Raw genomic sequence first — 14,229 nt, 5'->3', positions numbered from 1 at the left:
GCATTCTATGAGACTGCCGCCTACCGGTAAGGCGTTAGTACTGTCATAACAGACATCACATGACAATATCCAACTTCCGCATCTCATCTGTTGAAGTTCAGTCAATCAGACATGGCTTGCTCAAGGGTTGGAGTTGTGCTACTGTGTTCCCTCTTTGCAAGTACAGTAAGTACTCTTACATGGTTCATTTCGTAGTAGCTTAGACTGAATTAGTTGGAAAAGAGAACATGCATGTTATTGTTTCATACAGCTCACAGATAGCAAGCTAACTAGTCGGAATTCAAGCCTCCTTTTGGAATGCACTTAAAAGTTGAATGATGTTTAGATTAGCCTATAACTTGGAACTAATCGCAGGTTCCTTGAACCATTTGCCCTCTAGTGCACTGATTTAGCATATCTGTGTTGATTGCTTTTAAAGTAGTTAACTAGCAGCATTTCAAACTCTGCTTAATTGACATGAACTACCACAGTTGATCTACTGCAAACCATAGAAATTAATAACTTAAATTAATATTAGAATGACCTCTTTCCCCTCTGTATTCATTTTAATCGAGAAGTAGGGCTTTTCAACTTTGGAAAAGCGTCAAGTCTATAAAACATCGTAACAGATTGTAGTTTTGGCAACAGAAAAAGAAAGCAGAATGTCGGCCAAGTTTCACACCGCCCCGACTGGACTTCCTCTCAGTACCATATATTTGGTGGTGAGAACGTTCTAAACGGATGCTTCAGCTTTATAGCCCCTGTGACGTGTCTGGGTTAACTCTTCTGTCTGTGGTTGATCTACTGCAATCCATATCAATTAATAACGTAAATGTGCATTACAATGGCCTCTTTTGCTCTCTGTATTCATTTTCATCGAGATGTAGGCCTTTTCATTTTATACACCCAGCAACGGCACTTAACTAGGGGGCAACGATTGGCAGTCACGTTGTTGTTGCCAACCTTGTACCGTCACCTGATAAATCATCCCTTCACCATAAAAAGCTGAACCTGTAACAGAACAGTTGCATGACTGCAATTCAATTCTATCAGTTGCTCTCAAGATGCGGCCACTCAGACAACTATTTCGCTAAAGTCAGTTTGCTGTAGCCATAAAAAAACAGCACACTGACCGCATGGCTCAGCAAGATTTAAAATGACGGTATGTGACTCTTACTCTGTTGAAATCTCTTTCAGCTTGGTGTGCCGCAGACCTTCAGTGTGGACTACAAGAACGACTGCTTCCGTAAGGATGGGGAGGAGTTCCGCTACATCTCCGGTAGCATCCACTACAACAGGATCCCCAGGGCCTACTGGAAAGACAGGCTACTCAAGATGTATATGGCCGGACTGAACGCCATTCAGACGTATGTAGACTTAGCCTGACGACTTGTTGTAATAAAAAAATGGTTAGAGACGATCCAATCGCTGATGCCAATCAGAGTATCAAAGCCAGTGACGATTTTGCAAACTGCCTTCAGTGGCCCGTTGGTACATAGGATTGACGTTGATCAAAGTAATTCAAAGAGCCATTTAATCACATAACCTCCAAATGTTGATAACCCGACAGAATTCCTTCGTCGTGCCTTAAACCTGAGAAAGAGCTATGATTTACCATTCAGTGGTATGGACTTAATTAGTACATCATTGTCCATTTGACATTCCAGGTACGTCCCCTGGAATTTCCACGAGCCCTCCCCGGATCAGTACAACTTCAGTGGGGACAGGGATCTAGAACACTTCCTGCAGTTGGCCCAAGACATTGGTCTGCTGGTTGTACTGAGGCCTGGGCCCTACATCTGTGGAGAGTGGGATATGGTGAGAGAATGACTAAACAATTGTTTTATGATAAATATACCTGTTGATGATATGATGTGTAATAATGTTGGCAAATTGTGCCTGTATTCCAAGTTGTTTTCGGAAGACGATCAATCACAATGTAGTAACGGCACTTCGACATCCGCAGTGTGTTTGTTTCTTGACGGACTGTGTGATAATTTGCCCATTTCTTGACCTGGTCTTTAGGGGGGGTTGCCTGCCTGGCTGCTCCACAAGAAAGACATTGTCCTGCGTTCCTCAGACCCAGGTGTGTATTGACCATCAGATGAGACTGCAATGGATTCCATTAGTATTACAATATAAGAATTGTGTTTTTATGACACCTAAATCCATTTCTTTCAGATTACATTGCGGCTGTTGACAAGTGGATGGGCAAACTACTGCCAATGTTGAAGCCATTCCTTTATCAGAACGGTGGCCCAATCATCACTGTTCAGGTGAGCCATGTTGATATTCAATGATTAATAAAACATTTATTGGGGATTCAAAGTTTGGGTAACTTCATATTGTGCCTTAAAACTCTACAATTCAAAAAGACTGTTTGTCAAACATTGCCTCTCATCTCCTCAACAAGAGCCCATCTCTCTCTCCCCTCTCCCTCCCCTCTCCTTCTCCCTCTTAGGTGGAGAATGAGTACGGCAGCTACTTTGCCTGTGACTACAACTACCTGCGTCACCTGACCAGTCTGTTCCGCTCCCACCTGGGGAACGACGTGGTGCTGTTCACCACAGACGGGGCCGGTGCCGGGTACCTCAAGTGTGGCTCTCTGCAGGGTCTCTACGCCACTGTGGACTTTGGCCCAGGTAGGCTTCTGGGGCACAGATCTAGAAAAAATGTATATTCCCAAAATCACTACCATACTGATAATAGGGAAATGGCAAAACTGACATTAGATCGGTGTCAAGAGGGAACTGATGCAGATCAAAATATACACAACAAAGGTCAATGGTGATACATTGTCTGTGAAATGCCTGGGATAGTTACTTACTAAATGGAACAGGGATAATTTGAAGAATAATAGAAGTGTTCAGTTGGTATGGTATCTGTCTGTCTTAGATCTGGGTGGTTGTCGATTCATGTGACGTCTAACCTATCCTATTTCCTTTGTTTGCCAAAACAGACGTGTTGACTCATTGCGCCTTAGAAATCTATGACGGGTGTGTTTTACCATCGTATGCAGAATTGTTCAACAACTGTGTCTGTCTTTGCGTGTGTCTGCCTGTGCATTTGTATTTGTTTAACAGGTGGGAATGTGTCTGCTGCATTTGATGCACAGAGACAGGCAGAGCCCCATGGACCCTTGGTAAGCATGTTTGTCAGTAGATGTTTATTTTTGTATATATATATATTTTTTTTTATTTTTTTTATTTTATATTATTTTTATTTCTCTACTCCAGATACAAACTTATACATATGAACAACAACTTACAGACGCACACAAACCATAACTACATGTCATTAGATGTTAGTGGTAAAAGTCCAACACACTTCTGTCCTCTCTAGCATAGCCAGATAGTGCTGACTGTATCCTGTGTTGCAGGTGAACTCGGAGTTCTACACTGGCTGGCTGGACCACTGGGGAGAGCATCACTCTACAGTGTCCACCGCCATCGTTGCCAAGTCCCTCAACGAGATCCTCGCCATTGGCGCCAGCGTTAATCTGTGAGTTGTGGTGGATGGATATTGGATATAGACGGAGAGATGAATTGATTGGATAATAGTCATAATTCTATCACCAATCAACAATGATTGATAGGAATATGTGTTGACATCATCACACATGAAACATTTAACATCAAAAAGGCACAGAGGATTTTTCAACTATTGACAAGTTATAAACCTCTGTGCAGATACATGTTTATTGGAGGAACCAATTTCGGATACTGGAATGGTGAGTAAAATTATTCAATGCTCCCATATTCTCTATTGCTCTATTGCAGAACCCAATCTAGTTCACTTTATTTGGGTTTGGCCATGGTGTGAAGATTAGTTTATTTAAGTGATAATGCCCAAGAAGCCGGTGTTTGGAGGATGTATTGGCACGGGTGTCGTTAGGCCCGAGACAAAGTCAAGTCAGATGGAACAGAGTAAATAGGCATTTTAACGTCATAGATTTAGCCGGTGGTAACTTGTCGAATATACACCGGCTGGAATGCGGTTTTAGCCAATCAGCGTTCAGGATTAGACCCACTCGTTGTATAAAATCAATTGTTTTTCTCTTAATATTCTCAGGTGCCAATACCCCCTATGCCCCCCAGCCTACTAGTTATGACTATGACGCCCCTCTCACTGAGGCAGGAGACCTCACTGACAAATATTTTGCCATCCAGGATGTCATCAAACTGGTTGGTAACAGAGTTGTCGTACATACAACATGTTTGATTAGATTATGCTTTCTTGTGACTTTTTTATAGCAAAAGTTTCTACGGTCAGCATTTTAGTACCCTGACTTCTTATAAGTTTGTAATTTAAAGGAAAATGGTCAGTTTTACAAATGATCACCTAATGATGTCATATCCACTTGTATTTTCCCCCAACAGTATCGGAAGATACCAGAGGGACCCGTGCTTCCATCAACACCTAAATATGCCTACGGAGCTGTGCCAATGAAGAAGGTCGCTCATCTTCAGACATTTAAACATTTGAGTTAGCACTTTTATCGACGTTTATTTGTCATGTGCACAGATCAAAGATAAGTGTACACAGTACAATGAAATGCTAAAAAAAAGGCACTGCTGAGATTCGAACTCAGGATCTCCTGTTTACTAGACAGGCGCTTTAACCAACTAAGCCACAGCGCCGGGTAGAAATGACTTTACCTTCACCTGACCTTGTTGACACATGGCACACAGTGCGGAGAAGTGTTGCAATATTTACATTTTAACATTTTAGTCATTAAGCAGATCTTATCCAGAGAGACTTAGTTAGTGCATTCATCTTAAGATAGCTAGGTGGGACAACCACATATCACAGGCATAGAAAGTACATTTTTCAGTAGAGTCCGAGCTAGTGGAGGGTGGGGGGGTCAAGTGTAAGTGCTGGTTAAGTGTTTATTATATATATATCATAGGCATGTCATAATACTCTAAAAGCAAATGGATATTTTCTATTTTTTTCTCTTGTGTTGATTGAGCATGGAGTGTACACAGTGTAGAATAGAATCCAGTAGATTCCAACAGAATGCGTTTCTTTCTGCCTCCTCAGCTCCACACAGTAGTCGATGCTCTAGATATACTATCCTTCTCCGGTCCTGTCAAAAGCGTCTACCCGTTGACCTTCATTGAGATGAACCAAGTACGTCCACAAGCTCAATGTCTGTCTGTCCTTTTCTACACTAAGTATAAGCAGCTATGGTTGTTATAAGCCAAAATGGCTGAGAGGCTTTACTCCGTTTATTTTGTTTTCTCTCCAAAAAGCCGTTTGGGTTCGTCCTCTATCAGACCAAGCTGCCTGTGGACTGCAGTAAGCTCACCCCTCTGTCCTCACCACTGAATGGAGTCCACGACCGGGCATATGTATCAGTCGACGGGGTGAGTTAGTCCTCAACTTCCCCTGCAATTCATTTGGTTTGCACCAACAAGTTAACATGTTGGTGCTCAACAATGGTCACAGGTCACAAATCCTTGTCCAAGGAGGACAGGTTCTTGTCCCATCTGCACTAGAACACCCAATTTAGACTTTGTTTAGTGAAATCTGTGTTGTAGTGCTGGACTGGAACCGAGATCTGCACACCATGTAGTTTTCCAGAACCAGGGTTGGTGATCACTGTCATTCATACAAAGTCAGACTGAATTAGATTATTATCTCAAAAGAGGACGAGAGAAAAGTCTTCAGGTTCTTCAAAAAAGGAAAATGTCTGTCATTAGGTTGCTGTTGGGATCCTAGAGAGGGACAAGGCCCTGACCATCAACGTGACTGGGAAGGCTGGGAGTCAGGTGGACATACTGGTGGAGAATATGGGCAGAGTCAACTATGGGAAAGACATCAACGACTTTAAGGCAAGAGGTTATTTAAAGCTGGCTCCCGAGTAAACATTTAACTAGCACCCTTCCATTAGCTACTTAATTCTACATAACATTATTCGGTCCCACTGAACATTATGGGCTTGTTTCCTGGAAATAGACTAAGCAAAGTTCTAGACTAAGAAGCATTTAGTAGAATTTTAATTGAACCTGCTATTTAGTCCACCATTAGTATTAATTTGAGTCTGGGAAACCAACCCTAAGTGTCCTATGCACACATACACAACTATGATGTTTTGACTCTCTCCCACTCTCTCTACACAGGGCCTGGTGTCTAACCTGACATTGGGGGCCGACATCCTCACCGGCTGGGAAGTCTACAGCCTCAGCATCGACCAGGCTGTTAGCCAGGGTCTTCTCTGGGGGATGGGCTCCAGGGAAGCTGGCACCCCACCACCTTCTCCCCTCTCCATCCCCTCCTTCTATGGGGGCACCTTTGTCATCCCGGACGGCATCCCAGACCTGCCCCAGGACACCTACATCCAGTTCCCTGACTGGAGAAAGGTGAGGTTTTACCTTTTTTTAAGGAGATTTTAATTGTTTATTGAACTGTACTGTATGTTGTTCCTGAGCAGGCACCCCAACTGCAAATTACCTTTTATAGATGTGACTGACTAGTCAACTGCAAATTACCTTATAGCTAATGTAACTGATCTGTGTCTTCTGTGCGATGACAAGACTGGTGTGTTAGCCCTCTGAGCTAAAGCCTAGACATTAGCCTTAGACACACCTCTTCAGATCTCAGGCAAGGGTACTCATCACATAAGTGTGGTTTACTGAACCACGTTAGTTTCATATACCCTGGTGCAGCATATTTGTTCATGGTCCCTGACACTACAGAGTCCTGAACACCTATGTTATTTCTAAACTTTTTAAAAATGCTTTTCCTTTGTTTTGTTTTAATCACTAGGGCCAGGTGTGGATCAACGGTTTCAACCTGGGCCGCTACTGGCCCGCTCGCGGCCCACAAATCACTTTGTACGTGCCCGCTAGCATCCTGAGCACGGCCGCGCCCAACAATGTGACCGTCCTAGAGCTGGAGGGGGACCCATGCACCCCCGGGCCATGTACTGTGGAGTTCGCCAACACCCCGGTCCTGAACGCCACGGTTAAGTCTGACCACAAACACCAGAGGGCGCTGTTCCATAAAGAGGATCTCTTATGATGAGCACTGATGACAAATGCACTTACTGTATTTATCTGGAAGTGATCTATTTGCACTGACCTTTATAAAATCAAAGAGTAATGTTTGTAATTTAATCACAGGTGGCTGTACCTCTCATATTACCTCTTTGACAATTCAGTGTCTTAAATCATGTAGGCTTTGTTTACACAAGGATCTGTATTCAAGGGTATTTTAGTATGAGTCATTTGAACAGTATGTATATATTTAGGGAAATTGAATCAAGTTCACCAAGGAAAATGAGTCATTTAGAAGTGCTATGAACTTGAGTAGTACTCTAAATATAAGTTGAGGCCAGTGGTGCTCAAATCATGAGCCTGGAGGTCCATAGTACTGCTGGTTTTCATTTTATGTCGGGGCACTATGCAGCCGACAATGCCCCTTTTTAAAGGCATTTTCCCCGATGTTCACAGATCACATTCATGGTAAATGCCGGCTCAAGTGTAAATTACCTTTAAAAGTATCTTATAGTGCGCTTCGCTATAGAGCGCCTTGAGTTAACTCCTGCCCTATATTGTGAATTGGGGAACATGGTTGAGAAGGATGTGTGCCAAATGATCTGTGCCTTATTGTGTGCCACCTAACTGCAGGGATATTATGTTTTCATTGATTTCTGTAATGAACCATTTGGTGGGTCTTGTAAATGAATAGTGCTTGTGTTCAACTGAAAACCTGATATGCTTCCTTTTAACAATTAGATTATTTCAAATACTTTGGGATTTCCTTGTATCTTGGTTGTTATCATTTTGTTAATGTGTTTAATGTGCAGGCACAAACCATGTTGTACTTTTTGATTTATAAATGTTTTAATAAAATTTGGTGAATGCAATATGATAATGTCAGAGTACCGTACAGATCTCAAGTTAGGATTTGAAATACAACCCTACATTAAAACAATCCAAATCTTAAACCCAACTATGGAACAATGAAAATATGAACACAGGAGAGGAGTATATACAGCAGCAACATTATACACCCATTATTCATTCCAGAAGCCTCTGTTGTGGCCAACAGCCTCTATAAGCCTGCTCTGTAGTGTCTCTTTGGAGGGGTAGATGGGCAGCTGCAACAGAGAGCGACAGGTCAGCGCCTCTGGGAAATGCTGTTGGGAGGAGTTGAGAAGGGTTTCGACCCTCATCCTGATCTGGTTCATACCCAGGATGGGCACACGATCACAGCCAGTCAGGAACACTGAAGGGGCAAAGGTGGTAAACGGGAGAGGGCAGTGAATGACAGAACAGAACTTTATTCTTAGTAGCCTACGTTATTGGTTCATCTGTTACAATGAAAATGTTCCATACTTACACAGGAATGCTTTCTTTTGATCCTCTGTCAGTTCCTCAAACACCTCCCAGAATGTGACGATGTTGGGATGCCCAGCATGGTACTCTCCTTCATACACAGTGTTCTAGTTTGGGGGGAAATGCCCTCAATATGTTGAAGCAATAGACACTTAACACCATTCAAACTACTTGTCAAATCAATGTATCAAAACAAAATTTTAGCTAGGTTTCAGAACATGTTCACCATGAATCCCAAATCAACCCCTAGGCAACTTGTCTAATAGGCTCCATCTTGCCCTCTGATAGGCTAGGTGACATTTCCGCCATATATTATATAGTTTTATACAACGGGTGATTTGGAATTCCCATTGTTAGCCAGACGAAAGCTATCCAATGACAACATTGTGGTATACCACAGAGCCAATGGGACTCAACACGCTTTCATCAATGCTGCCCCGTATGTGCAAGGTATAACATTTTGTTCAAATAGCTTGGCTGCTATACAGTCATATGAATAGGATAAACATGAATAGAATCATTGTCATATTGTTATTATTAATCGCTCGCTCGCTCTCTCTAGGAGGCCGGCACATCCCGTAGGTATACCAACCACTGCATCAAGATGACTACCATCCAGGAGCTCTCTGATGCAGGTCTGGAGGCCAGAGAGATCAAGGCTGTGAGCGGCCACAGGGCCCAAAGCTCTCTTAGGAGCTATTGGAATCCATCCACGGAAAAGAGGAGAAGGAGTAACATCCTAATAGCTAGCTGCGTGCAACAATAGGGCAGTTTTCCCTGTGAAATGGCGCCCAGCTGCACTTGAGACCCCGGGGTTAGACCGCTACTCCATTAATTGCACACTGAATTGAAATGTGCTATTCAATGTGTATCATAAATAAATAGATGTCCATGTTGTGAACATCGGGGGGGAAATGGTGTGGTGTTTGATCCTTGGGTCACAGGTGCGTAGAATATGTTTCCTTGTCAAAATCACAGACAGGGCCTTCTTCCACACCCCAATGTGCTTGGTTATGACAGATGACTTCAATGAGGACCAGCAGTCACCTACAGGACATAACACACAGATTACTTTCTCAAACTATTTTGTGGGGGTATAGAATTTGGTCTACTTCACAATCATTCCAGGGGCAACACGAGAGTGTACACATTTAGTTTTAGCCCAGGAATACCACACTCAATAAAAATAATCACTGGTTTTGCCTAGTCTAAATCTGCCAGACAGCGAATGAACAAGGACAAAAGAACAGCACAAACAGATTTACGACTACGTTATTGTTGATTAATTGAGTTTGGGGTGACACACTTTAAACATTTTAAATGGACGGCAACATTACCGAGGACCTGCAGCTTGTCGGGGTGCAGTCTGAGGATAGCAGCAAATCAAATCAAAGTTTATTTCTCACTTGTGCCGAATACAACAAGTGTAGACCTTACAGTGAAATGCTTACTTACAGGCTCTAACCAATAGTGCGAGAAAAAAAGTATGTGTGTGTGTGTGTAGGTGTGTGGAGATAAGTAAAGAAATAAAACAACAGTAAAAAGACATTTGAAAATAACAGTAGCGAGGCTATATACAGACACCGGTTAGTCAGACTGATTAAGGTAGCATGTACATGTAGATATGGTTAAAGTGACTATGCATATATGATGAACAGAGAGTAGCAGTAGTGTAAAAAGAGGGGTTGGCAGGTGGTGGGACACAATGCAGATAGCCCGGTTAGCCAAGCACTGGTTGGTCGGGCCAATTGAGGTAGTATGTACATGAATGTATAGTTAAAGTGACTATGCATATATGATGAACAGAGAGTAGCAGCAGCGTAAAAGAGGGGTTCGGTGAGATCTGACCCTCAGGAGCTCAGGGAGAACCAGGTAAACCCTCAAGCCCTCCACTCCAATGGGCTCCTCATACAGGGAGGGAAGTAGTGTGTGCTGGACAATAGCTTCAACCTAGTTCAATGAAAGAGGTGTGTGAATCGTCCCTCGTTCAAATGATAATGACAACAATTTAGAAGTATTTCAGCAATTCAATGTGCAATCAACGATACATGTCAGAATACGATTACATATCAATTTATATATATATATTCACAAAATACCTCAGTCAAAACTTTGTCCTTTTTCGCCAGCTTCCGGAATGCGCCTTGGACGAGTGAAAAATCCAGGCCAGACTGTTTAGGTGAGGTTTGGAAATGTTTGTCACAACTAATAAAACCAATAAATAATTGTCAATATCTAGGCCATATTTAAATCAGTATTCTTCAATAATGTAATATTTCAAACATAAGACAATCATGTATTTGAACCAATATTAAATACTGTTACCTTTTATCAAGAAAGCTCCCATTTAAACATGATGCAGAAGAAAACATTTTTGTGATTTCCCTGCAATTACAAGTTTGAGTAATCTTTCAGTTCAGTATGTGACCGTACATAAACAAAATAAGGAAATAACAACAACGGTAAATGATAGTTACTTATATCATACTTACTTCTGTACTTTTCCCCATGATTTTGAATCACATTCCGAGATCCATTTGTCAATGATTTCTTAATCTAATGCTTGTTGTGTCACTTGACCTGAGATTGACCTTTCTTCAGACTCCTGGGAAGATGACAATGTGATGCAACGTATCACAGCAATGTTAAGTACAAAGGACAAACTATGTCCTGTTTTGCTAACTCATTGTTTCAAACCCGAATTGTGTCCATACCTGACCAAGAGTGCACAATGCAAAGGAATGGTTTCCTCCAGCAAACATGTGTTCAATTTTCTGGTCATCAATCTGGTCTGAAATGTTGACAAAAATAGTTGATGATCAAGTTAATGTTATTTCATGTTTTACCTCATGTTATTTTAGTTGAGTATTGAAATAAGCATTTTGTTGAGTTGACGTTTATTCAAGATCGATCTGTTATGAAAATGCGTGTACTCTGGGTAATGTTATACGATAAATGAATGTTTTACCTGGCAGTTGTACTGGAAGGGGCACAGACTGATCAATCTTTACTCCATTTCCCAGCTGTTCTCCGCACCCAAATGAGTAGATCTTATTGGAAGGCCCCACAAATACTAATGTGTGGTGTCTAATGTGGCAAACGGACATAGAAAACATTTCTCAAATCAACAATGAATTCTAAAAAGGTCTTATGCTAAGATGAAAATAACCAAAACAGTCCTACATCAATTTTTGTTGTATCACAACATTTTGTCAATTCCAGATCATGTCTAATAAGTGTAACCTACCTTCCATAGGCTATCTGGGTCACCTTTGACCCCCAGAGTTGCCCCACCACTCGAGGTCGTAGTTCATCTCGGAGAGAGTTGTGTCCAAGCTGTCCATAGCGGCCTGAGCCAAATGTGAACACCACACCTCCCTAGAACAAAATCAACCCAGACAGTTATCATAGTGTTTTCCTCTACGTTAATGAGGACGTTTCAATACGAATTTCCAGGGAACAAAAAACTACAACATTGAGACACCCATTTAAATAAATACACATAAAATGTAGACATATTGTATGGTCCAAACAACATTTAGTTCAAATGATAGGGAAAAGTGTAATTATGTCAGACAGATATACAACCTTTGTCAGAACGGCAGTATGTTCTCCTCCACATGAAATCAAAACAGTCTTCTTCAGATTCAGGCAATCAACAGGAGCTGGGGCATGTCTGTCTCCAGAAAAATGGGTTCATTTTATTAAAAGTATTTATTTACAAAACAACACATACCTCATATCACACACATGACACAATATTGTTCTCTCATCCTGGTCAAAAAAGTTTTTCAACTACAACTTTTTTGGGTTCATATTAGATAAATCAGGGGTCTCCAGCTACAGTCAGAGAGCTATTGAGTGTGAAGGCTTTTGTTTAAACCCAGCACTAACACACCTGTTTCAAATAATGTATTGTTCATGGTCTTCGGTCTGGACCTTGATTATTTAAATATATTTAACAGGAGTCAACACATACACGTATGCTATTGTGTTATGTATACTGTACTTTTTGTGTCCCCTAGTCCCAGTTGCCCGGCTGTGTTCTTGTCCCAGCCAAACACATCTCCAGAAAGGGACAGAGAGAAGCTGTGGTCTCCCCCTGCAGTGATCTGAACCAGGGGGATCCCTGATAGAGACTTCAGGGGCTTGGGGGACATGGCGCTGGGCTCGGAAATAGAGCCTACAATATACTGACGCATTTGACACACATGATAATGCTTGAAACATTACCACCCAGTCGATACATTGTACGTTTCTAACACTTATGGTTGAGATTTAATTAACATAAATATAAACTATGCACATTATGACTTTCATTAACACTGATGCAGACGTTAGTAAGGCGTTGGTATCATGTCATGTAAGTCAGACACGTAACGCAGGAGTCACGCAGAAGTTAGTAAGGTGCTGGTATCATGTCATGTCAGGTGGTACGGTTGCCTAGACTTATATATGTCCCTTATCACCTCCCATAAGACTTATATATGTCCCTTATCACCCCCCATAGCTATCTAACTTGCAGCAGCAACAATGTTATTTATTATCATCCCATACAACCGTGCCTGTTTTGACTGGAGTATCCTATTCTATTGGATTCGACAACACTTCCTGTATCTACTCACCCCAACGCTAGAATCCAATGGGCTGCTATAGCATTAGCTATAACATGCTGACGAAAATACCAGTCATTAAAATCTAGCAGTATTTACATCTTCTCGATTTGTACGTTGGGATAATTAGGAGTACACCGCCGTATCCCATCACTGGATTTCCGAGCCATATGTCTCGCCGGCTCCACGCTGTCCTGATCGTTGCCTAGCCAAATTCCGACTAAAGAGAGAACGTAATGAACGTCTAGTCGGATTCAGGCTAGGCTGCAATGCCTGCAGAAAGTCTTCATACTTATTTCACATTTTGTTGTGTTATAGCCTGAATTCAAAAATGTATTAAACATTTGTTTATCTCACCCATCTACACTCAATACCCCATAATGACAAAGTGAAAACATGTTTTTACAATTTTATTGCAAATTTATAGAAAATTAAATACAGAAATGTTTCATTTGCATAAATATTCACACCCCTGAGTCTATACTTTGTAAAATCACCTTTGGTAGGATTATAGCTGTGAGTCTTTCTGGGTAAGTCTCTAAGGGTTTTCCACACCTGGATTGTGCAACATTTGCCCATTATTCTTTTCAAACTCTGTCAAATTGGTTGTTGATCATTGCTAGACAACCATTTTAAGGTCTTGCCTTACATTTTCAAGTAGATTTAAATCAAAACTGTAACTTGGCCACTCAGGAATATTCACTGTCTTCTTGGTAAGCAACTCCAGTGTAGATTTGGCCTTATTGTCCTGCTGAAAGGTGAATTCATCTCCCAGTGTCTGGTGGAAAGCAGACTAAACCGCGTTTACCTCTAGGATTTTGACTGTGCTAAGCTCCATTCCGTTTATTTTTTATCCTGAAAACTCCCCGGTCCTTAATGATTACAAGCATACCCGTAGCATGATGCAGCCACAACTTAAAAATATGGAGCGTGGTACTTAGTAATGTGTTGTATTGGATTTTCCCCAAACATAACACTTTGTGTTCAGGACAAAAATGTAATTGCTTTGCCACAGTATTACTTTAGTGCATTGTTGCAAACAGGGTCCATGTTTTGGATTTATCAAATTCTATACAGGCTTCTATCTTTCTTTTCACTCTGTCAATTAGGTTAGTATTGTGGAGAACCTGCAATGTTGTTGATTCATCCTCCGTTTCCTCCTATCACATCCATTAAACTATGTAATTATTAAAAGTTATCATTGGCCTCATGGTGAAATCGTTGAGTGGTTTCCTACGGCAAATGAGTTAGGAAGGACGCCTGTATCTTTGTAGTGACCGGTTGTATGGATA

The 14,229-nt window shown here is 41.5% G+C and overlaps 1 protein-coding gene and 1 non-coding gene across 2 annotated transcripts; one reads left to right on the top strand and one right to left on the bottom strand.

Annotated features, from left to right (window-relative positions):
* Positions 1-74: 74 nt before the first annotated feature.
* Positions 75-7,852, top strand: glb1 (galactosidase, beta 1). The gene is made up of 16 exons (XM_039000038.1): positions 75-165; positions 1,177-1,346; positions 1,647-1,797; positions 2,005-2,065; positions 2,161-2,255; positions 2,441-2,621; positions 3,063-3,121; positions 3,359-3,480; positions 3,669-3,709; positions 4,051-4,163; positions 4,359-4,433; positions 5,023-5,112; positions 5,235-5,348; positions 5,685-5,816; positions 6,105-6,344; positions 6,751-7,852. Exons 1-16 carry the CDS (start codon positions 112-114, stop codon positions 7,003-7,005), a joined length of 1,953 nt encoding a protein of 650 aa, XP_038855966.1. The 5' UTR covers positions 75-111; the 3' UTR covers positions 7,006-7,852.
* On the bottom strand, positions 4,546-4,619 carry trnat-agu. The gene has a single exon. It is a non-coding gene; the product is annotated as a tRNA-Thr (tRNA).
* Positions 7,853-14,229: the final 6,377 nt, after the last annotated feature.

Source organism: Salvelinus namaycush, chromosome 8 (assembly GCF_016432855.1).
Source record: "Salvelinus namaycush isolate Seneca chromosome 8, SaNama_1.0, whole genome shotgun sequence".
NCBI lineage: Eukaryota > Metazoa > Chordata > Actinopteri > Salmoniformes > Salmonidae > Salvelinus > Salvelinus namaycush.
Note: the sequence above shows the minus strand (reverse complement) of the source record. Positions and strands in the feature narration are given on the sequence as shown.